The following is a 23869-nucleotide window of genomic DNA, read 5'->3' as shown; positions in this document are numbered from 1 at the left end:
TTGATGGACTGCTGAGGCCAAATTGGCCTATGTGTGTGTGTGGGTGTGTGTGTGTGTGTGTGTGTGAGTGTGTGTGAGAGTATGTGTGTGTGCGTGAGTGTGTGCGTGAGTGTGTGTATGAGTGTGTGTGAGTGTGTGTGCATGGGTGTGTGAGTATGTGTGTGTGCGTGAGTGTGTGTGTGGTTGTGTGTATGAGTATGTGTGTGTGCGTGTGTGTATGTGTGTGTGTATGTGTGCGTGTGTGCATGAGTGTGTGTATGAGTGTGTGTGTGAGTGTGTGTGCGTGTGTATGCATGGGTGTGTGAGTATGTGTGTGTGTGTGAGTGTGTGAGTGTGTGTGTGAGTGTGTGTGAGAGTATGTGTGTGTGCGTGAGTGTGTGCATGTGTGTATGTGTGTGTGTATGTGTGAGTGTGTGTGTGAGTGTGTGTATGTGTGTATGTGTGTGTGTATGAGTGTGTGTGTGAGTGTGTGTGCGTGCGTGTGCATGGGTGTGTGAGTATGTGAGAGTGCATGAGTGTGTGTGTGTGTGAGTGTGTATGCGTGGGTGTGTGTGTATGTGTGTGTGAGCGTGTGTATGAGTGTGTGCGTTTGAGTGTGTGTGTGCATGAGTGTGTGTGTGTGCATGTGAGTGTGTGTGCGTGGGTGTGTGCGTGGGTGTGTGTATGAGTGTGTGTGTGAGTGTGTGTATGTGTGTGCGTGTGTGTGTATGTGTGAGTGTGTGCGTGAGTGTGTGTATGAGTGTGTGTGTGCGTGTGTTTGCGTGTGTGTGCATGGGTGTGTGAGTATGTGAGAGTGCGTGAGTGTGCGTGTGTGTGTGTGGTTGTGTGTATGTGTGATTATGTGTGTGTGAGTGTGTGAGAGTGCATGAGTGTGTGTGTGTGAGTGTGCGTGTGTGGGTGTGTGTGCATGTGATTGTGTGTGCGTGGGTGTGTGTGTATGTGTGTGTGAGTGTGTGTATGAGTGTGTGCGTGTGTGTGCGTGGGTGTGTGTGTATGTGTGTGTGAGCGTGTGTATGAGTGTGTGCGTTTGAGTGTGTGTGTGCATGAGTGTGTGTGTGTGCATGTGAGTGTGTGTGCGTGGGTGTGTGCGTGGGTGTGTGTGCATGTGTGTATGAGTGTGTGCATTTGAGTGTGTGTGTGCATGGTGTGCGTGTGGGGTCATCCTATGCTGAGCTGGTGTCCAGTGTCTGCTGGGTTAGGCTCCAGCTGCCCGGCGTCCCTGTGCTCTAGATACTGATGGATTAATGGAAAGTTGAATCATTTCAAAATTTGTATTGACCTCATCAAAGAGACATTTTTGTTTATGAAATATTTTGTCATGGATGTTTGCTCAAACTGCCGTCCCGCTGATTGTTCAGGCAGCAGGCACATTAAGGCACAAGACGCGGACACACAAGTGACTTTGCGGTTATTTAAATAGCAGCTTGAGGTTCTGTTATACCAGCAGGAGTGCCTGTCTGATATCTAACAGAGGAGAACTGTACTGTGCACAAGATATACAAGCTGAAGTGACCTCTCTCTAGCAAAATTTGGAACAGTAAACTAGCCCATAATTTACACAATGTTTTAAGGGGAGGTGGCGTGCAGGGAAGATTAGGAGGGATGAAATAAATGATCATGTTCGATGATTATTAACATATTTACATTGTCTATCACCTTAAAAAAAAGAAAAAAACAACTTTGGAAAAAGAAAACTGCCCATTTTTGGAGATTAATCTTACTAACATAATACACACAGTGCACATACCCCCCTGTCCCCATTAAACTCTTTGTGTTTGTTTTTTTTTTTAATTTTCTAAAAATGTTCTCCTAGTGGACCTACTAAAGGTCTTCAAAATTCTCAAAGACATTGATAAAGCAGATGCAGCAGAATTCTTTGAACTAAATGGTGAATCACATACAGTACTTGAAACTAAGTGGAAGTGCATTTAGGACTGAGCCCAAGTCAGAACTTCTTTACTCAAAGAGTTGTGGGAATCTGCAGCAAACAACCAAGACATGGATATGAAGCACAAATCTTGGAAACCTTTAAGATGCATCTGGATGAGATATTGGGAGAGTTTAGCCATGAGCTAAAGAAACGAGCGATGCATGAAGTGATAGTTCTCCTCTCGTTTGTTAAATTCCTTATGTTCTTATGTAATAATAATAACAGTTCACTGTATATATTACCTTCCCATTATGTCTTTGTATGTAAAAGGAAATTCAGTAGTATTATAACATAACATAGCATAACATAACGTAATGTAACATAAAGTAACTTAACATGTGTCACACATGTGCAAGTAGGAGGCAGCTAAAGGGCCTGAGTAATTGTAATTCCACAACAGACCAGGGGGTGGCGGGGTGCGCTGACTGTCTCTCTCAGTTCCTTGTTGACCATTCTCGGGAAATCCCGTCAGGTTCTGGCGCCTCTAAATATGTCACTTCCAGTCCCGACGACATCACTTCCAGGTCTGACCCCAATGATGATGTCACTTCTGGTCCTGATGACATCACTTCTGGTTCCGGCCTTTAAAGCCACCATCTTGCCTCCATACAATCAGTTCTATTTTAGACTCAGATCAGTGAACATCTCTGTATATCTTTAGACCTATTTTGCTGCCATGGAACAATATACGGGTGGCTGCCCCAAACCTTTCTAATGTTTTTGCCTCATACTTATCACACATAACATATTGTAACATAAAATAACATAACGTAACGTGATGTATGTAATGTAATGTAACATAACAAAACATTTTCAAACCCACATAGTCCAAATCAAGTTTGAGGGAGGCTGGAGTTTATACCGGCAAAAATCAGCCTTAGCTAGGGTTTCAGTCCAACAATGACGACCACAAAGGTCCAGCAACTACATAGACAGTTTGGATAAAACATAATTAAATTTAGATATGTTATTTAGTTATGGCTTCACAGCATAAATAAATCATTCACATGAAGGGAATGTGCCATCTCCAGACAGGAATTACCTGGAATGAGATTTAAAGCATTGAAGCAGCACTACTGCACCAACAATGCAAGGATAAATTACCATCCATCCATTTTCTTAACCTGCTTATCCAGGGCAAGGTCACGGGGCAGCTGGAGTCCATCCCAGCAATCACTGGGTGCAAAGTAGGAACAATACATGGACTGGGCTCCAGTCCATCACAGCATGAACACACTCACACACAGACACATATCACGGGGCAATTTAGCAACATCAATACATCAAACCTGCAAGTCTTTTGATTGTAGGAGGAAACCGCTTATGGACATGGAGAAAACATGCAAAGTGAGCACCGGGCTTATTATGGTGAGGCACCAGAGCTACCACTGGGCCACCGAGCCACTCATCACTCTTAAACAATGTAAGCAGTTGTCACACGTGTACGTCAGTGGATCACTCTCTGGGCTTATCTAAGGTAAGAGAGGTCGAGAGGGGACGCTGGCCCTAACCACGTCTTCTTCTGTTCCCCCCACAGTGCTGAGAAGACCCCCAGTGAGGGCATTTGACTCCACCCCTTCTAATGCCCCAGCTGTATATGCCGTGGTCACCGGAAGGAGGCGTATCTTTGAACGAGACCCCACTGGAGCACCTGGCTAAGTGACTGAACAGGAAACCCAATCCTAAAAGGTATTCTAGACCTTAAAGGAGCATTTATGTTCTTTTCCAACACCATTAAGTGTATGTTTTGTTTATTATTTTTAACTGAATTAAACAGGCATGAAAGGGTTGGCGCCCCAACATTTCTTCTTATGGACCTGCAATTCTTCATTTGATCACACAGTACAGACAACACCTACTTAAGAAAATAACAGCATCAGTGGCTCAGTTACCAGGTCATGTATGGAATAAGTCCCAACTTAGTTAAGTTCTGCTGATGTGTTTTGGCAGTCAGGAAATGTGCATGAAATCCACCAGCTGGAACAATTAATTTTACTTCATGAAATACAACAACATCTCTACTGGGATTCCCACTTTAAGCAAATTTATTTTGGAAAAAAGCGAAGTTTCCTATTGTCAGATTGTTTGTTTAAATTAAAAGTGACGTCCTAATCCTTCAGTGGCAGTGGATAGTACTGCTGTCTCAAAGGTCCAAAGACATGCATTTGATTTTTGGCCTGGTGGGCTTTTTGGGGTTTGCAGTTTCCATATGCATTATTTTCAAGTATTTGAGATTTCTTCCCCATACAGAATATTAGGTGAATTGGTGACTCTAAACTTGCCTAATCTGATCGAGTGTACTGTGGACTGTCACACCATCCAGGGTTAGCTGTGGCTCTGCACCCAGTGCTGGTGGACCAGTAATGGGAAATGTCACTCTAGATAATGGGTGATATCTCAGCTTAAAGTACAATAGCATCAGTCATGAAACTCCGGTTGTTGGCATGTGCCTAAAACTAACAGACTTCTTTACTTGCAGTGGGAACTTTCATATAGTCATGGATCCAGGTTCAAGAGTGCATTCTAAGTGCTTCATTCAACTTTGCCACAACACCATTACAGCATATTTCACTTGACCATTTACTTCGAAAGTAGGCACAGTTTTATTTATTGATTGTAAAGGTAAACGTAGCACAGTTTACTTGGATATCCCAGTGTTTGACACCACTTAGTGCCCTCCCTGCACTTTTAGTGGACAGGATGGCAACGGTCTTTAATATCATTGAATGACCATCCCTGCCCAGAAGCCACACCAGTGCTACAACAGGCATTCAAGTGACTGGCAGATCAACTGTTGACTCTTAGTTTTACGTGTGTAGGAGTGACTGGGCCCTGCTATGGACTGGCACCCTCTCTAGGGCTGTTTCCGGCCTTGTGTCAGAAGTTGCCAAGGTAGACTCCAACCCAAACATGAGTTTGTTCCTGTCAGGATAACTTGTGAATCTTAAATTGAATTATGTGGATTAATAAATTAGGGAACAGATGGAAATATAACACATAATGAGGATCTGGGGCCCTGCAAGCTTGAGATGAATTAAGCAGTTTTGAAAATGGATAAATGGATGGATATCAAGATTCTGACTGCTTCATACAGAGATGTTGAGTCACCACAAAGATAAATGGATTGCTAGCTCAATGTATGTATGGCATGATGCATCTCCTTAAATCCAAGATGACTTGTGTGTGAATTCCTCATGTGCTCCCACATGTTTATTTAAGGTTTCTCTGGGACTGCCATATTCCAGGTCACTTGTTGACATTAAGTTTCCTGTGTGGTGATGTGGACTCTACAGTGGACTGTTTTCTACTCCAGTTTCCATCTCATGCCCACTGCTGCCAGCATAAAATCATAAAATATGGTGGCACAGACAAACAATGTAATTGGTCTGATATGAGTATTGAAGGTGAAATCTCTGATTTTCTATGCAGCATGCTTCTGCATGAGTGAAGTGTATGGAATTTATATATTCTATTCATAAATATGACAATATTTACAATGGAGCTAGAATTTAAGTGGCATCTATACACAAAAGAGCGGTCCTCCAGAAGAAAACAGAGCACCGAATGGAAGGTTTGTGTTGCAATCAGGGCTGAAGCAGTACATACCTCTTTGATCAAAAGTTTATTTTGAATGAGAAGAGGTGTGGAAAGCCTGCAAAACTATGGGTGTTCTGTGCTTTGTGATGTAGAATATGAGGATTCCCCACATCATTGTATGTCTAATAATCAGCACAAAATTGTTTCTGTCTCAGTCACAGTTCATAAGTTCATCAACTTTCATTAAACCCCCCAAAAAAACTAAAAAAAAAAACAAAATTACTTTGTTAATGAAAACCCACTGAGTGGGCTGCCACCAAAGGATAGTGTCACCCTTGCTATAAGATGAGAGATGATCACTGGACACATGGAAGCTTCCTATAAAGGACCTTTTCATATATGACTGATGAGTTCTTCATTAACCTAAACCTAAAGCTGCAACACAGAGAGGCAACTGCCTAGGGGTCCGGTGACCTGTCTATCACCTCCTAGCCTTAGGTCATGCGCCAGCGCCACTCTGATCTGCCAGGCTATTAATCTGACCAGTAAAGTGAACTTTGCACTCGGTTTTATTCAATCCTGCATGAAGGGGCTGCTTTAGTGTGAAAATAAGGGGTCAGCTGAGTTAATCTGAGCAAAGAATAGCTGACTCTGTGAAAATGAGAAGACTACTTGGTGGACTCCAATTAATCAAATAATAAATTTAAAAACATAAGAATAGAAAAATACCACAATCCTCCACAGAGCCAATCTATCTATTATATGGTGCCTTTCTTATCTATCTATCTATCTATCTATCTATCTATCTATCTATCTATCTATCTATCTATCTATCTATCTATCTATCTATCTATCTATCTATCTATCTATCTATCTATCTATCTATCTATCTATCTATCTATCTATCTATCTATCATATAATGTCTTTTAAATCTTACTTCTTGTCATTCTATTATATATGTAGGTGTTGCAGTTACATTATGGTTTGCTCTATCTATCTGTTATATAGTGCCTTTCATATCTATCTATCTATCTATCTATCTATCTATCTATCTATCTATCTATCTATCTATCTATCTATCTATCTATCTATCTATCTATCTATCTATCTATCTATCTATCTATCTATCTATCTATCATATAATGTCTTTTAAATCTTACTTCTTCTCATTCTATTATATATGTAGGTGTTGCAGTTACATTATGGTTTGCTCTATCTATCTGTTATATAGTGCCTTTCATATCTATCTATCTATCTATCTATCTATCTATCTATCTATCTATCTATCTATCTATCTATCTATCTATCTATCTATCTATCTATCTATCTATCTATTATAGTCTATAGTTGAGGAAATAATTAATATGTCCACAGTTTTGTCATTAAACATACTTCTAATGCAGCTGTGAAATTTAGATCAGTGACAAATTTTAGCAGAACACGTGAAAACTGTAATTGACTTTCTATTAACAGGCGGAGTGGTGGCTCCGAGGCTAGGGATCTGCACTGGCAATTGGAAGGTTGCCGGTTCAAATCCCGTAAATGCCAAAAGAGACTCTGCTCCATTGAGCCCTTGAGCAAGGCCCTTACCCTGCAATTGCTGAGCGCTTTGAGTAGTGAGAAAAGCGCTATATAAATGCAAAGAATTATTATTATTATTTGCATTCACACTTACTGTAGATGTACTGTATATCATAATAAAATGGTGTTTTATAAGGTTTTGACTGTACTGAAAAACACAAATAAACATTTAGCACATTGCAGGCAGGAGAGGTTGAGGTGATTGCCTCCCTTTATCTAAGAACAAACACGAATTTGAGAACACATGCTGCTTTCCATCTGCTTATAAAGGAAATGACTGCTGTAATGTCATTTTGGCATCTACTGGGCATACGTGTGTGAGAAAATATAAAGACAAATACATCATATCAGTGCATAACCTGCTGCACATTAGATGAAATCTTCACTGCATGAGGCCAAAAACCTCAAAGCCCTAAAAAATACCAAAATAAATGGAAAAAACAGAGTAATGAAGTGTTGAAACACCCCATGACTCTGACACTAAAGCAAATCCGTTATAAAGAAATCATAGCCAATAGGTGTCACAGATGTACAAGCTAAAGGATGCCTCTAAGCATAACCTACTTTTATTTCTTTATGTAAATTGGATAATCAACACTGATGAGCATTTCTTTTTCAAAATTAACAAAAGGAAATGCACAGAGTGGTGCATAAATGTAAATGCTCTGCGTCACTGGACTGCAGCTGTAGGCATCATGGGCAAAAAGCCTTGTTGTAGGATCTCAGGTAAGGCAGGAAAGCTTTCTCATAGCTTACTATTCAGGGTTTATTGCTTCTTAAAATCCACCATGATTAAGACATTCTTGGTGGCCCAGGTCAGCTACAATAAGTGCAACTCTATGTTGCACTGAACAAGAAGGCAACAGTAAGTGTCCTTGATCATGGGGCTGGATCTCTCAACATACATTCAAAAAACTGTTAATGACTACACTAAGTTTAGAACACGCTGTAAAGGCCACGTCACATTAGATGATTTGTCCAATGATTTTTAGTTGTAGCCCACATTCACATAATCTTCATGAGCAGGAGGTGGTTGGCGACGTGCTCACGTGAAGTTTAGTCATTTAGTCTAACATACCCAGCAACAAAATCTACCAGGTGTGAGTTTTTCAACCAATGAATGCTCACCTAGTAGTACAATGTGTGTAATGCAGTGACAAGGCATAAGGAATGCAAGTGTTTTGCATCTCACAAACAGAAGAGAAACTTATCTGCCTGATGTCTCATGTTTTATGTACCATGACAGCATGGAAAAAGAAAACAGGCTAATATAGTGATGGAATCTACCATACCTGTTAACCCATCATACACCAGCGGCTCTGGCAGGCAGCACGCTATTGCCTGTCAGTAAAAGGGGCAAGTCCGACTGTGCTGGATAGTTGACATCCAATTGCTAAATTTGACACGTCTAGGCATTTTCTGGAACAGTCTGCTAACAAGATCAACAACTGTTGTCTCCTTGGTCTGACATACCCCATGACTTCTAGTCATGTCATGTAATGTGACATCAGCTTGAAATGTTGTTTTTTTCTCAAAATGGGAAGGAAAAATGCTTGTAGAGCTCAATACTTATTTAAATTACATACTAAAATGTTAGGCGATTACATTAAGTCTAAGAATTCAAAATTCAACAAGCAAAGTGCCAAAAATAATAATACTTTACTAATGATATTATCCAATAAATGACTAAAGATCTAAATCACAAAGCTAATTTTTCAAATAATAACTAAATTAGAAAAGTAAACAGAACTTCTCTAATAAAAATATTACAAGAAGTAATTACCAAAAGTAATTAACAAAAAATAAAGGGCTTGAAAAGAGTAATTCAAGTAGCTTGGAAAAAATACAAACACTTGAAAAACTTGAAAAAAAAGAGTACATTTATCAACGCCAAAATGCAAAAATCCATAACTCAGATTTCAAAAACCAAGAATTGAGATAACAATGTCTCAAAAGATCACTAAACAAGAGGAAAGAGTCAGCGACGAGCAGAAGAACACAACAGATAATGCTTGCAAACCAACAGCCGTCCTATGTGGCAAATGAGAGTCTTATATAGGAGTCTCAGGTAAGTGTGGGCCAAAGCACTGCAGCATCTAAGAGTCCAAATCTCAAACAAGACTCCATTCCTGCAGACATTAAACACAGCTGAGAGAAAGTAACCAGAAAAGGGGATAAGAAAAATATAAAACTACAGTCAAGATGTAAAAAATGGCATTTCTGAAGACTAGAAAATAAAAATAACGTGGAGATGTTGAGAATTTTCAGGGATTACCAACAGGGTAGGCACACACCAATCACGGAGTCATTACTAAAGAATCAACAAGCATCTTCATCAAGTCAGTTCACAAACCGAGAGTGAGAATTAGCAAAAGAAAGCAGAATTCTAAATGTAACTAAATATTCTTTTCCAAAAAAAAACTAAATTTGCATGAAAATTCATAATAGATTTTAGTATTTAATCCAAAGACTTGATTATCTTGAGGCGCATGCCGCTATTCTAAATACTGTGTGTGTTACAACGTCACTTGTCATGTAAATATCCTGTCATATTTTACAACCAACATAGCAACTACAAAACAAAATGGCTGCAACTATCAGAAATTCATATAAAATATTGTTATGGATAAAAAACAATAAAGAAAATAACACAATAATGAATATCATAATCTGCATAATAAATCATTAAACCAACTATTATTACTAATAATCACAGAACACTCATGATAAGAACATAATCAAGATGATGGTAAGTGTAGTGATCGCCAACTTTTATAAATTTTTTGTGTAAAATCCTGTGTACTGTATTTCCTAAAAATTTAGATTTGTATTATGACATTTTGACACTCAAGGAATTCAACACTGGTCTTTAATTTTGTGTATTTCCTATTCTGAAAACAGCATTATTTAATCATGCTTTATCGCAACACCATTTTGTTTTCCGTTTGGGCATCAGCCATGTTGGATACCAGTTTCTGCCATCTGCGTGCAGATCGTTTCCAGAATTTTTTGGGGTCCACTTGCTTGTGACGTAATTTTAGTAACGATATAAAAGTCACCTCTGGGTGTTTTTAGGGTATCTGAGCTTGACGGATAACCTTATTTTGTGGTGTTAAAAATTCAATATTTAGTCCTCCCTAATTTTTTCTCTGGAGTTGTTTTTTGTCTTTGAATTTTTGACCATAGATTGGCTTAGACAAAAGATCTCCATGACTCTGGGTTATGACATTTGGCCCATTATTTGACATTTGATTCTCCCAATTATTCTTATTTTCTTTTTAGTGTCTCTTGTAAATCAATAAAATAAGGAAGTGGGGGGAAAATGACACGTAACAAAAAATACATATATAGGGACAAAACCTCAGATTCTTCCCTTGATGATCTCTCCATATGTAGATTATTATTTTCTTATCCACACTCTTTGCCTGCTACTCTTTGATCTTCAGGAATAACTTACTTTTCAGTTCTAGGTCAGCGTTAATGTAATTAGCAATTACTGACATTAGTCAAAAGTAAATAAAATATTAAATACAATAATTCAATAGAGATAGCAATTGGAAATTAATCAATGTCAATCAAATCTATATTTTTTAATAGAAATTAAATAAATCAAATTAAACAGATCAAATTTGTTTTTTTCCTATGAAGAAATCCCCAGAGTAAAACCTCCTTGTGGCAAAACTCTGTTCCAGCAGTGCTGATGTCTTTCAGGCCTCAAAGTGCTCAGATCCTCTCTCCACTGTTACTTCTTGAGTTGTCACATTGTCAATTCTGTCTAATGATGTCATCTCTCTTTTTTTGCTTTTGGGTTACTACTAGAGGTGACTGGTGATGCCTGTTGTCCAGTCTTTAAAATACTTCACCCATCATATGTGCTGCCATCTCATGCGTAAATTTCACCTGCAGAAACAAACTCCTTCAAAAGAAATGTAATCATTGAACATCATTGAAAGGAGCTGTCATCTTCAACTTTTTGGTCTCCTTGAAATGTGAATATGTAACTGAGGGAGTTGACATAAGTTTGCATTTAATTGTGACGTAACAGATAGAGCTGCTAGTTTCTGTATGGTATACTCCAATACCATCAGACATTTCTTGACAATTTCAATTTGCACACTACCTGCCTTCCTAGGTATTAAGCCTGGTAAGCTGGTGTTGGTAAATTTATATTTTATATCTATTACAAAATGTTTCCTATCAATTATTTTCCGTTGGAGTTTTACTAGCTTGCCATACTATATGGCTAAAAGTATGTGAACACCCCTCTATATTACTAAGTTTAGGTGTTTTGTTATCAACAGGTGCATAAACTCGAGCACAGAGCTGTGCAATCTCCGCTCACAAACATTGGCAGTAGAAGAGCTCAGCAGGGCCAGCGCCACCATTAAAGCAAATTAGGCATTCACCTTGGGCAGGGGTGGGCAATGTCGGTCCTGGAGAGTCGCAGTGGCTGCAGGTTTTTGTTCCAACCCAGTTTCTTAATGAGAAGTCAAGTATTGCTGATTAAGCACTTATTGCTCAAGTGATATTTTGATGCTTCATTTTAGTGGTCTTGCTTGATAAGGTTCTCCACCCTTAATTGCTTATTTCAATCTTAAAAAGCTGCATTCAGTGTTTTATGGGCTCCTTATTAGCAATAAGATGTAAATGACAAAGCAGCCAGCACTTCTCCAGCTAGCTTTTTTCTATTTACATCTGTGTGTGTTCATCATGCACTGTTTGATTTAATAAAACACTTAATAGATAAAATGTGGCAGACTGAAAATGGCCTGTTTTAGGCTTCAAATCATTTTGTTGATATCCTTAGAAAGGAAAAAATCTATGATATAAGAACCTTACATTGCAGACTAACAAGCCAAATTAAATAAGGTCTGAGATTGGCAAGGATTGGTTTCTAATTAAATAATTGGGTTGGAATAAAAACCTGTAGCCACTGCGGCTCTCCAGGACTGACATTGCCCACCCCTGACCTAGGGCACAGGTCATAAGGGGGGGAATAAACTCAGCACCACAGGTTAGCTACCGAGCAGTTGGTTGGTACACTAATAAGCTTAACAACCTAGCACTGGCACTAGCTCAGTGACTTTACTGTCATAGGATGCCATTTTTACCACAAGTCAGTATGTGACATTTCTCCTCTGCTAGATCTGTCCCAGTCAACTGTAACAGCCATTATTGTGATATGGAATCAAGGGGCCAAGGTCTGAAGTGGAAGACCACGCAGACTCTCAGTGTTGGGCCATTGAGTGTTAAAGCACACAACGTTCTAAAATTACCCATATTACTCTGCTGCATTACTGACAACTGCTTTTGGAAACAACATCAACAGAAGAACTGTGCGTCAGGAGCTTCATGAAATGAGTTTCCAATGATATGTAGTAGCACACAAGCCTAAGATTACCATGTGCGATGTCAAGTGTCAGCTGGAGTGATGAAAAGCACACTGTTATTGGATACTGGAGCAGTGGAAATGTGTTCTCTGGCGTGGTGAATCTCGCTTCACTGGCAGTCTGAAGGATGAATCCGGGTTTGGTGGTTGCCAGGAGGACACTACCCTCTGGACTACACGTTGCTCACTGTAAATTATGGTGGAGGAGTGATAATGTGTCTTAGGCTGTTTTTCAGAGTCTGGGTTATGCTCTTTGGTCCAATGAAGGATATTGTTAATGCTACAGCATACAAAGAAATTTTAGACAACTGTGCCTTTCAATGTTGTGGTCCCACAGTTTGGGGAAGGCCCTTTTTCTATTCCAGAATGACTTTGCCCCTGTGTACCAAGTCAGATCCATAAAGATATGGAGGAACTCAAATGGCCTGCATAGAGCCCTGACCTCAACCCTATTGAACACTTTTGTTATGAATTGGAACGCTGATTGTGAGCCAGGCCTTCTCATGTAACATCTGTAGCTGACCTCATGAATCTACATTATAAAAATGATTTGATGTGGGAGAATAAAAATAATAAAAAGTCATAAAATTAGGTAACACATCCTGCAATCTGCAAGCATCGACTTTTGGTTTGGAAACCAAAAAACCTGCAGCCGCTGTGACTCTGTAGGACTGAACTTGAGAAGCCCTCTAATAGACTTTCATTTAGTAAACAGGGTACTTGCCTTTTTTGGTAACTTTTTGCATGATGTTGTAAACGCAATGCCCCTTTCTATGCATTCATCCCCCTAATGAGTACTCCAACCCACTAATAATAATAATAATAATAATAATAGGTTACATTTATTGAGCACCTTTCACAAACCCAAGGTCACTTTACATACAGAGTAAAAAAAAAATTACACATGACAAAAGTTTGTATAAGAAGAAAGTTTTCAGTTGCGATTTAAAAGTGCAGAAACAGGAGCAATCTCGGAGAGACTGAGAAAGAGAGTTCCAGAATTGAGGTGCTATAGCACTGAAGGACCTGCCTCCCAAGGTGGAGAGTCTGGTACGTGGGCCAGTAAGGAGATTACTGCTCGAGGACCTGAGAGAGCGACAAGGAGTGTAAGGAGCTGAGTGAGGTAGAGGGAGCAAGGCTATGTAGGGCTTTGAAGGTGAGAAGTAGAATCTTGAATTTAATCCTTGATGGAACCGGTAACCAGTGAAGTTGGGAGAGAACAGGGGAGATGTGAGCAAAACACTTTGTGTGGGTGAGGACTCTAACTGCAGAGTTCTGAATATACTGTAGCTTCTGTATAGGTTTTGCAGGGATGCCAATGAAGAGGGAATTACAGTAATCAATATGAGACATTATGAAACATGAACTAGAGTTTGAGCATCAGACAAGGACAGAAATAGATGGAGGCGGGCAATGTTACGGAGATGATAGAATGACATTTTGGAAAGAGACCTAATGTGTAACTCAAAGTTAAGTGATGAATCAAACTAAACACCAAGATTTCTGACAACAGGAGCAGGTTTGACAAGTGTATTATCAACAGAAATACAGAAATTGAATGCCTTAGAAAGTTGGGATTTTGGACCTACCAGTAACACTTCAGTTTTATTGGCATTAAGCTTGAGAAAGTTATTTTCCATCCATAACTTAAGATCAGTGATGCATTCCGTGAGTGTGCTGGAAGGTGAATCTGTAGGGGAGTCTGCACTAAGATATAACTGTATATCGTCTGCATAACAGTGGAAGTTAAGGCCATGTCTGTGAATAATCTGAACCAAAGGAAGGATATAAAGTAGACAAAGTAATGGCCAAAGGACTGAACCCTGAGGGACACCATGCAACACAGGTGAGGTGGAGGACTTATATCGGCCGAGTGTGACAAACTGTTGCCTATTAGAAAGATAAGATGTGAGCTATTGAAGGGCTAAACCAGAGATGCCTACAGCAGAGAGATGTGACAGGAGGATTTCATGGTTAACAGTGTCAAATGCTGCACTTAAGTCAAGAAGGAGGAGAATATTAAGGGAACCGCAATCTGCAGACCGGAGAAGATCATTGACTACACCGAGAAGAGCTGTCTCAGTGCTGTGCTGTGTACGAAAGCCAGACTGAAAAGGCTCATAGAGTGCATTATCTACAAGAAAAGCATGGAGTTTAGTAGCAACGACGCGTTCCATCACCTTAGCCAAAAAAGGGATATTAGAGATAGGCCTGTAACTGGAGAGAGAAGAAGGATCCAGGTCAGGTTTTTTAAAGATTGTGGTAACTGCAGCAGTTTTGAGGGCAGTATTGACAGAACCTGAACTGAAACATACATTTGCCAATGAGGCAATAGGAATACTAATTATGGATGAGCATGTCTTAAGCAGAGAAGTGGGGGCAGGATCAAGCAGACAGGAAGAGGCATTAGACTTATTAATAAGTTCAGAGATGGCAAGAGAGTCAACAGGCGAGAAACAAGCGAGTCTTGATGATGGAGGTGGCAGATCAGAATGAGTGAGTTACTGTGGTGCGGAGGGGAAACTGTGATAGATGTGATCAATTTTGGTATTAAAGAAATGTAAGAAAGCCTAACACTGTTCAGTTGTATTGGGACATGCTAGAGGAAGGGGTTGGAGGAGTTTATTAACAGTTCTTAAAAGAGTTCTAGGCCTAGACTTAGCACCATTTATGACAGAGGAATAATAGTTGGAGTGAGCAGTGTTCAGGGCATCCCTATATTTAAGTATGTGCTCAGTGTAAAGCTGTGAATGAACTACGAGGCCCGTTTTCTTATAAAGCCGTTCAAGACGCCGGCTAGTGGCTTTCATAGCTCTGAGCTCATCTGATGTCTTACAGAGAGAACCATTTAAAGATGATTCAATCTGATTCTCCAGACTGCCAGAGCTTCCATCCTGTAGGCCATCTGGACTTTACTAATTCTTATGTAGCTTACATAGATGGGTGGTTACCCAAGTGGGCATCTAATAGAGGACCCCAAGGACACAAATCCCTGAAACAAGAACTTCATGTTTGTCTTTTGGGTAACAAACTGCACAATTGAAGCAAGATGCTAGTAAAAAAGCAAAACAACACAAAAGATCTCCATCATCATTGTTACAGAGACGTCTACTAGATTGGCGTCAGCACCTTTAGGTGGGATGTGACACACGCACACCGGAAGAAAAGACCTGCCTGCTCTAAACTCTGCACAGCTGTGCTCTTCTGTTCTTTTCTTAAGGAACCTGTAAGGTCAGGCTGGATCCACTTGGTCAACTATATGAATCTTTTCTTACTTCTATCGATATTTTCTATGCCAGTTTTATTACTTATTCTATTTACTCATAATGTTATCTTGTGTAAGACAGTGCAAAAACATCAGCTGAAAGATAGTGGAGTAAGTGGCCTGAGACCACAAGAGAAAACAATGGAAGGTGGCCAAATCATTCCCTCTGGGTCAGGCGACCATTCCCAAATTATTTTCTGCCCTATTAGTTTGTACTGGATACAGAACGTTCCGGAAAGCGAGAGAGAGAATTCCTTGTTCAGTCCAGCTGTGCCTTAGGTCGATCTTCACAAAAGTCAGGAGGTCGAGTCTGGAAGTAAAAGATACACTATCTAGGCAATGCAACTGGCTCAAAGAACAAGACATGTGAAAGAGATTGTGATGCAAAAGACACGTCTGCAGGAGCTGGCGGCCTGCATGTCAATGAGAAAAAATGTGAAAGTAAAGTCCCCTTCCTGTGCCAGGAGTTCATCGTCTTTAAAAGAACACATAAATAAAGTGTTGTTTAGTGAACTGCTCATTGTATCTGTAAGAATGCCCGGCTCAGATGACAGAGGCTAATATTGATTCAACAACGTTGGGCAGAGCGCATTTACAAAAGACACGGAGAAACACTGCGGGGACTTTTTTTGTGGTGGAGTGGGAATCTTAATTGAAAATCAGCCATCAGGACTGGGGATGTGGATGAGGGGCAGCAGTTATGATTTTTAAGCCCCCTTTGAAAACAGAAGGAGGGCGGTGAGACTAACAGTTATTACATTTTCAGTGTGGTGGTAATGTTATGGTAATTTTTTTAGGTTTTAAGTTTTAGAAAAGCACAAACTGTGAATTAAAAGAACCAGCACTACATTTTTAAGGTGTTTGGTATAAATAATCATTTTACAAGTGCCACAGAAAAAAGATCCATCATATTATTACACATTTAACATAATTCTTGTATGAAAGGTGTTAGGCATAAAAACAACTTATTATATCATTGCTCTTGCCTGCCATTATAGCAAAATAAAAACACAACATAACAAAAGACACATAATAACATTGCCCTTGATTTCTCTTTATGAATTTTACAAAAGTGATTCCTTTCACAAGTGCCGTACAAAAGAAACGTTTCATCGCATTATGGCCCTGGACTGCCCTTGAAGGTTTTTACAAGGTGGCCTATAGTTAAAGGAGAATTAAAAATGAAGATTCTCTGTACTGTTTAGTTAGTCGTCCGCCAACGTGGTCACTGTGAGCGGTGCTGTGCAAAACCGATTTGTCGTAAAGTTGGCCTTTATTGATCCTGATTTTTCATAAAAATAAAAATTATAATTATACTGTTAATTATTGTTTTAAGGGTTAATTTGTTAAGTAGATCACTGTGAAATTTTATACACATAATTACATATTGTTCTCCATATTCTGTATGACATTTTGTAAAAGGCAAAGTGCAAATTTGTTATCCTTTAAAGGAATACTCCACCCAAAAATGATATATTTTTATACATTCATGTAGTTTGTAGTGACGGTGGAGAAAGATTTTTAATCTCCTGTTTTCATGCAGAAGGGAAATAAAAAAAGTTTATGATTAAAGAGAAGCCAGTGGTGGTCAGTGCTGTAAAAACAGCAAATGATGAGAAAACCATCCACGGAAAAAAGAAAAGAAAAAACCTCCCATTACTCGTGTTGCATAATCCACACGTCCATTCAAATTGTGCGACCAAAATGTGCAAAACTTTTGTTAAACAGATAATTCTGGAAATGTCAGCACACAACATAAACAAGCAATGCGTTACCACAATGCTGAGCTTTTGATTGAAGACCCATCTCTGCCCCTTCATTCAGTGGTTAAGAGTCCTGTCTTCACGTCAGATTATTATGATGTGTGTTGATTTTTTCAGAAGAATCTATCTTCTTATATAATACGCTACCGTGGCTGTCGTTTGTCTGTCCAGGATTTTAAATCACCTGTAGCCCGCAAACCGTTTGAACTATTGAGCTGAAATTTGGTACACATATACTACATAACGTCTACTATCCGCAATCAGGGTGATGATTGACCTCCAAGGTCAATCCTCTTTTTATTTTTATTTTATTTTATTGTAAAATCAACTCTTGGCAGCGGCCAGCAAGGTGGCACATGCACACGGGCGTAGTTCTCATTCCCTACCACCTTTGCCGTCACTTCCCCTACCTTTTCATATCTTAAATCATTCTTGAGGCAGATTGAAGACTTAAGTGCCAGCTTAAGTGAAAAATTAAGGAAAACGTACTAAGTAATTGCAACACAAACACTGACTTAATCAGATTTAATGAGAAAAGATGCCAACAAAAAAAGAGAAGAAGCGGGTGGCTAGAGTGGAGAAAAGAAAAGCTGCTCAGGAAGCAGCAAGTGCATCAACCTCTGAGCAAACGAATGATAAACGTACAGAGAAAGAGGATGAAAACTAGGAATAATCAGGTCAAGTGTATTCACTGCATGTTATTGTGCAGTGCGCTTTTACTGGTTTAACAATATTTTAGAAAAAAATTCATTTAATTTATACATTTCGAGCATACGACTGAGTAACTGACATACGATTTAGGCCACACAGGAAATGGGAGGTTTTCTTTTTCTTTTTTCTTTGGACATTTTTCATAAGTACATTTGTACAGCATTGGTCACTTTTTGCTAGTATTTTACCATAAATATTTTTCTTTCCATTCTTTCTGGTATGATAACATTAGATTAAAACATTTTTTGGCCATCACAGCAAACTGCATAAGGTAAGGAACATAAAACAATATGTTTTTGGGTGGAGTATTTCTTTATCATATTGCCGCTAGTCCTGGTTTTGAATCCCGCTGTCCAGAGCTGGCATGTTCTTCTCATGTGCAGGGATGGCTTTTACAGGACCTGGGATTACCCCATTAAGACAAATAAGGAATGCTGCAGATAATAACACATTCAAAAGTGTAGAGATTTTTCAAATGTACAGTATCATACAAGTACTCTTAGGTAAATACTCACTATCAAACTGCTGGAAGTAGTTAACTGATAATCTGTTTTTCTAATGATGTAAATATTTTAGAATTTCTGTGTGCATTTTGACCTGTTTTGATGTTGTTTGTGTGCTTTCTTTCATCTCTGTCTGTTATTGGAGCAATTGAGAAGGCAAATTTCATGGGGTTTTTTTGGGTAAACATGGATAAATTGATGACTGCTGATATAAATTTTCAATTAAATTCAATTTATTCTTGTTAAATGATTCATTCATTATAAACAGAGTATAATTAAAACATGTGGATAGCACTTTTACTTTACAGATCCACCATCTTGGGTTCACACCCTCTCCCTTTTCGCTGCCTGTGATGAGCTAACGTGTTCTCCAATATCTGTGTGTTTTATCAAAAAATATGTGCAGGTTAGGGTAACTGGTGACTTCAACTTGGCACCAGTATGTCATGTACATGAACGGGCTCCTCAATGAGTTCAGGTCCTATGGTGTGTTGTTTTACTGTTATACTAGCCTTGTTACCTTGAACCATGAAGAATAAGAAATGAGACAATCAGAGGTGCAACATAAGTGGGAGAGATATCTAAGAAAGTTCAGGAAAGTAGAGTGGAGTGGTAGGAACATTTGAAGAGTAGAGACAATGAATATGTGGGCAAAAGAGGGATGGGAATGGAAATCCAGGGGAAGAGAAAGAGAGAGAGGCCAAAGTGAAGGTGGATGGATAAAGTAAAAGAAGATCTGAAGGAAAGGGGTCTGACAGGGGAGGAGGTGCAAGACCGAACTGTTTGGAGAAGTTGATCAACCACATTGACCCCAAACAGAAGTGGGAAAAGAAGAAGGAGAAAAAGACTAGCCATGTAACCTGTCAAAGTCAGGTAATAGAATAAAAGTAAAAATATTTCATACCTCTTACCCCACATATACCTCAGTATCTGCGTGTCTGAACCTCCCATGTCAAGTGCATTCCTGTAAAGCCTGCGTCTTAGGCTCTGACATTATTTTTAATGTGCCTTTGTCACTTCCTGTCTGTTTTTGCATTTCCAGTCTTTGAAAACAACTCTCAGTGTGGCTCATCCTAGTGTGACTCACACTCACACTTCCTCTTTTGATTGCATCACCAAAAGCTAACTGACCAATGACACCAAAGCCAAACTGACCAATGAGGTTGCTCGCTGGGACTGGACACACACACACACACACACACGCACGCACACCCACGCACACACACATACATACACAGACCTTAGGCTTTAATTATATAGTATATTTGAGAACATTTTACTTCAGATATTTTATTTTTTTATCATGTCTTGTATTTTTATTACTGTATTTATTCATCTATACAATCTGTGGAAAGCACTTTCAGCTGCATTTTTAGAAATGAAGGATGCTATAATGCAAATAAGAAAAAGAATAAGAATAATAATAATTTTTCTTCTTCTTCTTCTTATAATAATAATGCTATTATTATTATTTACTACTTTATGCTCAGTGCTACCAGAATAGGCTCCAGTCTCAAGTGACCCTGAATTGTTTTAAATGGGTCTGAATTTGTTATGTTATATTTTGTAAAAAAATATAACAAAAAATAGCATAACCCTAATACTGAAACACCCTTCAGAAACAGGTATCAATACATGTAAAGAAATAAAGAAACAAGCATGTTCATATTACCCACTGCATGCATCTACTCCCATTTACAGCAGTTCAGATCTGATTCTTTTGTAGCGGATTCCCCTGTCCTGGGTCAGCCACTCTTTGCAGTGGATTGCTGTGCAGGATGAGGATTACAAGAATTTCACATTCACTCTAAGGCTCCCCCGGACTGGAGATGCCTAATAACTCAGGTTTATGTGTTTGGTGCATCTTGCAATGGCCTAATATGCTTATTCAGAGTCGAGTCCTGCCTTGTGCCAGATATTGCTGGAAGGGGCTCAGTTTTCTCCGTGAGCCTGATGTGAAAGACGGACATTTAAAAAATGAATCGGTGGATAATAATGAACTTTATTGGTTTGAAAGCATTCTTAGAACTGTGGTTGCTATATGAAATAGTGAATTTTCCTAATTATTTCCTTTTTAAAACATTTTAAGAAAGTGTCTCCTGTGAAAGAGTGCACATACTGTAAAACAAATATTCATCACACTATTGTTGTCTGCTACTTACTTAGGGAAAGAATTCATAGGAAAGACGTGCATCTACTTATCCAATTCAGGACTTTGGGGTTACATTGGCACCACTCTATGCACAAACCCTCCTTTATTTATTCAGGATAAATGGCCAATATGAAATAAACATGAAAATTCACTTGATTCCCTTCCAAAGACTGTATATCCTTTAAGGCAGTAAGATGTGCTATAGCAGTATAGATTCTCCTAGATATCACTTGATTGCTTTTTTGAAGTGTGAAATATTAAATAGATTTATTTTAGTACTGCACTTGATCTTTTGTAAAGGGCACTTGGGAGAGAGCTAATGTAAAATTAAAGTTCATCATAATGTTCCTCTTGGAAAAGAGTCTATAAAAGATAAAGACTGATGGATAAAGGAATACGTGATTAAGCTTCCTCATTTCTGTCTTTAAGTATAAACAGGATGTTGAACTCTCAGATACCAAGAGATTCTACTTTTAGGCTGTTGACCAGGGTTAATGGCATCTGCGTCTAACTACAGATAGTTGTGTACCTGAAGTGGCAAAAACCAATCAATTATCTTTACAGCACTCTTGCATGTTTAGGGGTGACCCTATATTACTATATAACACTTCCACCCTCTCTTCTGTTATTTTTCCAGTTTACACGGATGGTTCTCAAGTAACTGCAATGGTGCCCAGGTGCCACGGTGGTGTAGCATTTAGTGCTGGCTGAGCGCTCCAGAACACTGGGGTTGAATTCTCAGCCAGTCACCCTCTGCATGGAGGTTAGATATTTGTCCCTTATCTACATGGGTTTTTTTCTGGGTACTGTAGTTGTCACCCCACTTCGCAAAAACATGAATGTTAGTTTGGTTGTTGACTTCAAACTGACCTACTATTAATGTATTTACGAGTCTGTCCTGCAGTTGACTTGTATCCTGTACAGGGTGTGTTATTACATTGCTGAGATAGCTTCAAGACCGCCCAAATTCCAACTTTGGATTGTTTTGACCAAGGATTTTGGACAATGAAGGCCCTAGTGAACATTTTACCTTATTTTCCCCCAAGTCTGAAATACATGCATGGCATTTCAAGACAAACAAAGAGGAAAAAAAACAAGCAAATGTGGAGAAAAACAAAGAGCTGTCCCTGTCCTTAACCCTCAACCTATCATTACATTACAGAGTCACTCATTTGTCTGTGTCAAAGCAACAAGCAAAATAGTTTTACCAGAGGAATCAAACTAGAAGTTGATTAGTGTGTTGATCAGGGCACTGTGGAGACCTGCTATCCACCTCTAACAAATCCCACCACTCATCTCTTTCTAGTCAATATAAAATGTCACAGTACACCCACCTGTTTCTGTTGACTATGAAAAGGAAATAAGACTTATTGTTACAAAGCTACACACATTTACTGGTGAAATCAAATGCTGTGAGCAATTCCTTTAATTGTTCTTATCAGACCGCCTGGATTTGACTTAGACAGAAGTCTCCTCCAGGGTGACTAACCAGCACAGACTTGCAGCAGATTAAACTTAATGGGGATGATGGTGCTGTAAAGTGAATGAACCTCAGTCACAGCAAGATCTTCAAGGCCCCATATGGGACTCAGAGGAGACTTCAATGATGTACCTACAGTTCACATTGATAATCAAAGGCACCACAAAGCTACTTCTTCAAAGGAGAGACATGGACACCTGTGTGGACGCTGCATAAAAGTACATTTCACACAAAAATCAAAAACCATGGAAATATATGGAATTTATTAATCTGGCTCCATGTAGCACCTAGAGGACCTATGAAACCCCATCTTCTCTGACATTGGCTGACAATTGACAAGCCAAATTAGGTTCACAGATCTGTTCTTCTCAAAATTTCCAATGTTCTTAAAAGTCTTTTTGAAACCTTGGTGCTTAATTCCAGCCAAGAACATGTGAATGCACCTGACACCAGTGCCCTAAATGTATGACAACGTAAGAAAGAGTTCCCGTCTACTATCATTTGGGGAATTTCAGATCTTTGTTTTCCTCCTGATCTCTTTTCCTTCAGATCTCGGCACATGTTATTGATTTAGTAGGAGAAACAAGATCCTCCAAAAATCCACCAATTTCATATTATGAAGAGGCTGTTCAACTTCATTTCACTACAAGCTTCCCAATGACCTTCCATCAGAGCTTTTAAATGCAAAGACCCTCCACCATGGTGTTACCTCAGACATATACATGTTACAAATATATGCAAATTATGCCACCTTCATTCCCCAGGTATTGCCCTGCCAAGCCCTTAGACCAGACTTACCCCGTCTCCGGTGTGGACGTTGCAGCTTTCTGTGTGGGGAGTAGTGCTGGCGATGTCTCCTCTGGTGATTCCCAGCACCCACCGGTGCCAGCGCTGGTGGACAAGTACAGCGACACTGGCACTGCTCTGGTATCTCAGCCCAGGTGTAGATGCCCAGAGCACAATGAAGCAGCAGAATCAGGACACCAAGAAGCATTGTAGTGTGAGGGTGACTCTAACAACAGGTGGACGTCGACACAGGAGGCAGGCGGTCATACCTTCCAGTCCCTGGATTGGGCGCGTCGAAAGCAGTGAGGCAGACATGCACTCTATCACCCTCCTGGTGCTAAATAATTTGGAGATTGTTATAGAGCATGTTTTTTTCTTTTCGTTTTGGCCAGTTCTTTGACGGCTTTGTACTCCACCTCACAATCTCGCCCTCATTCCCTCACTCCCTTGGTTGCTCGCTCGCTCGCTCTCTCTCGTGCTTTCACACCCGCCCTGTCCCTCCCTCCTCTTGCGCTCTCACACTCTCTCACTTTTTTTTTTTTCTTTTCAAACTTTGGAACACAATGATTGAAAAACAAGTTTCGGCACCATGCTGTGAGAGCAGCACAGTGGAAGAGACCAAGGGGCTTCGTCGTCTTCCAAAAAACATCTGTGTCATTCATTCTGCATGGTGGCCAAAGAAAAAGAAAAACGAGGATGTCAGCCCAAGTGTGGCGCACAGACAAAACAGATTATCTCTATATTTATGGGAATTGTCTATTTTTGTAACAC

General features: G+C 39.5%; 1 protein-coding gene across 2 annotated transcripts in view; it reads right to left on the bottom strand.

Moving 5' to 3' along the window:
- robo4 (roundabout, axon guidance receptor, homolog 4 (Drosophila)) overlaps window positions 1-23532 on the bottom strand; it is a 91841-nt gene extending 68309 nt beyond the window's left edge. The window contains exon 1 of one of the 2 annotated variants that reach the window (XM_028810409.2): window positions 23111-23532. In XM_028810409.2, coding sequence (XP_028666242.2) covers window positions 23111-23306 — 196 coding nt within the window. In that variant the 5' untranslated portion in view covers window positions 23307-23532. The remainder of the gene's footprint in view (window positions 1-23110) is intronic. The other variant, XM_028810408.2, reaches the window with a different exon arrangement.
- Window positions 23533-23869: the final 337 nt, after the last annotated feature.

The sequence above is a fragment of the Erpetoichthys calabaricus genome, chromosome 9 (genome assembly GCF_900747795.2).
Source record: "Erpetoichthys calabaricus chromosome 9, fErpCal1.3, whole genome shotgun sequence".
NCBI lineage: Eukaryota > Metazoa > Chordata > Cladistia > Polypteriformes > Polypteridae > Erpetoichthys > Erpetoichthys calabaricus.
Note: the sequence above shows the minus strand (reverse complement) of the source record. Positions and strands in the feature narration are given on the sequence as shown.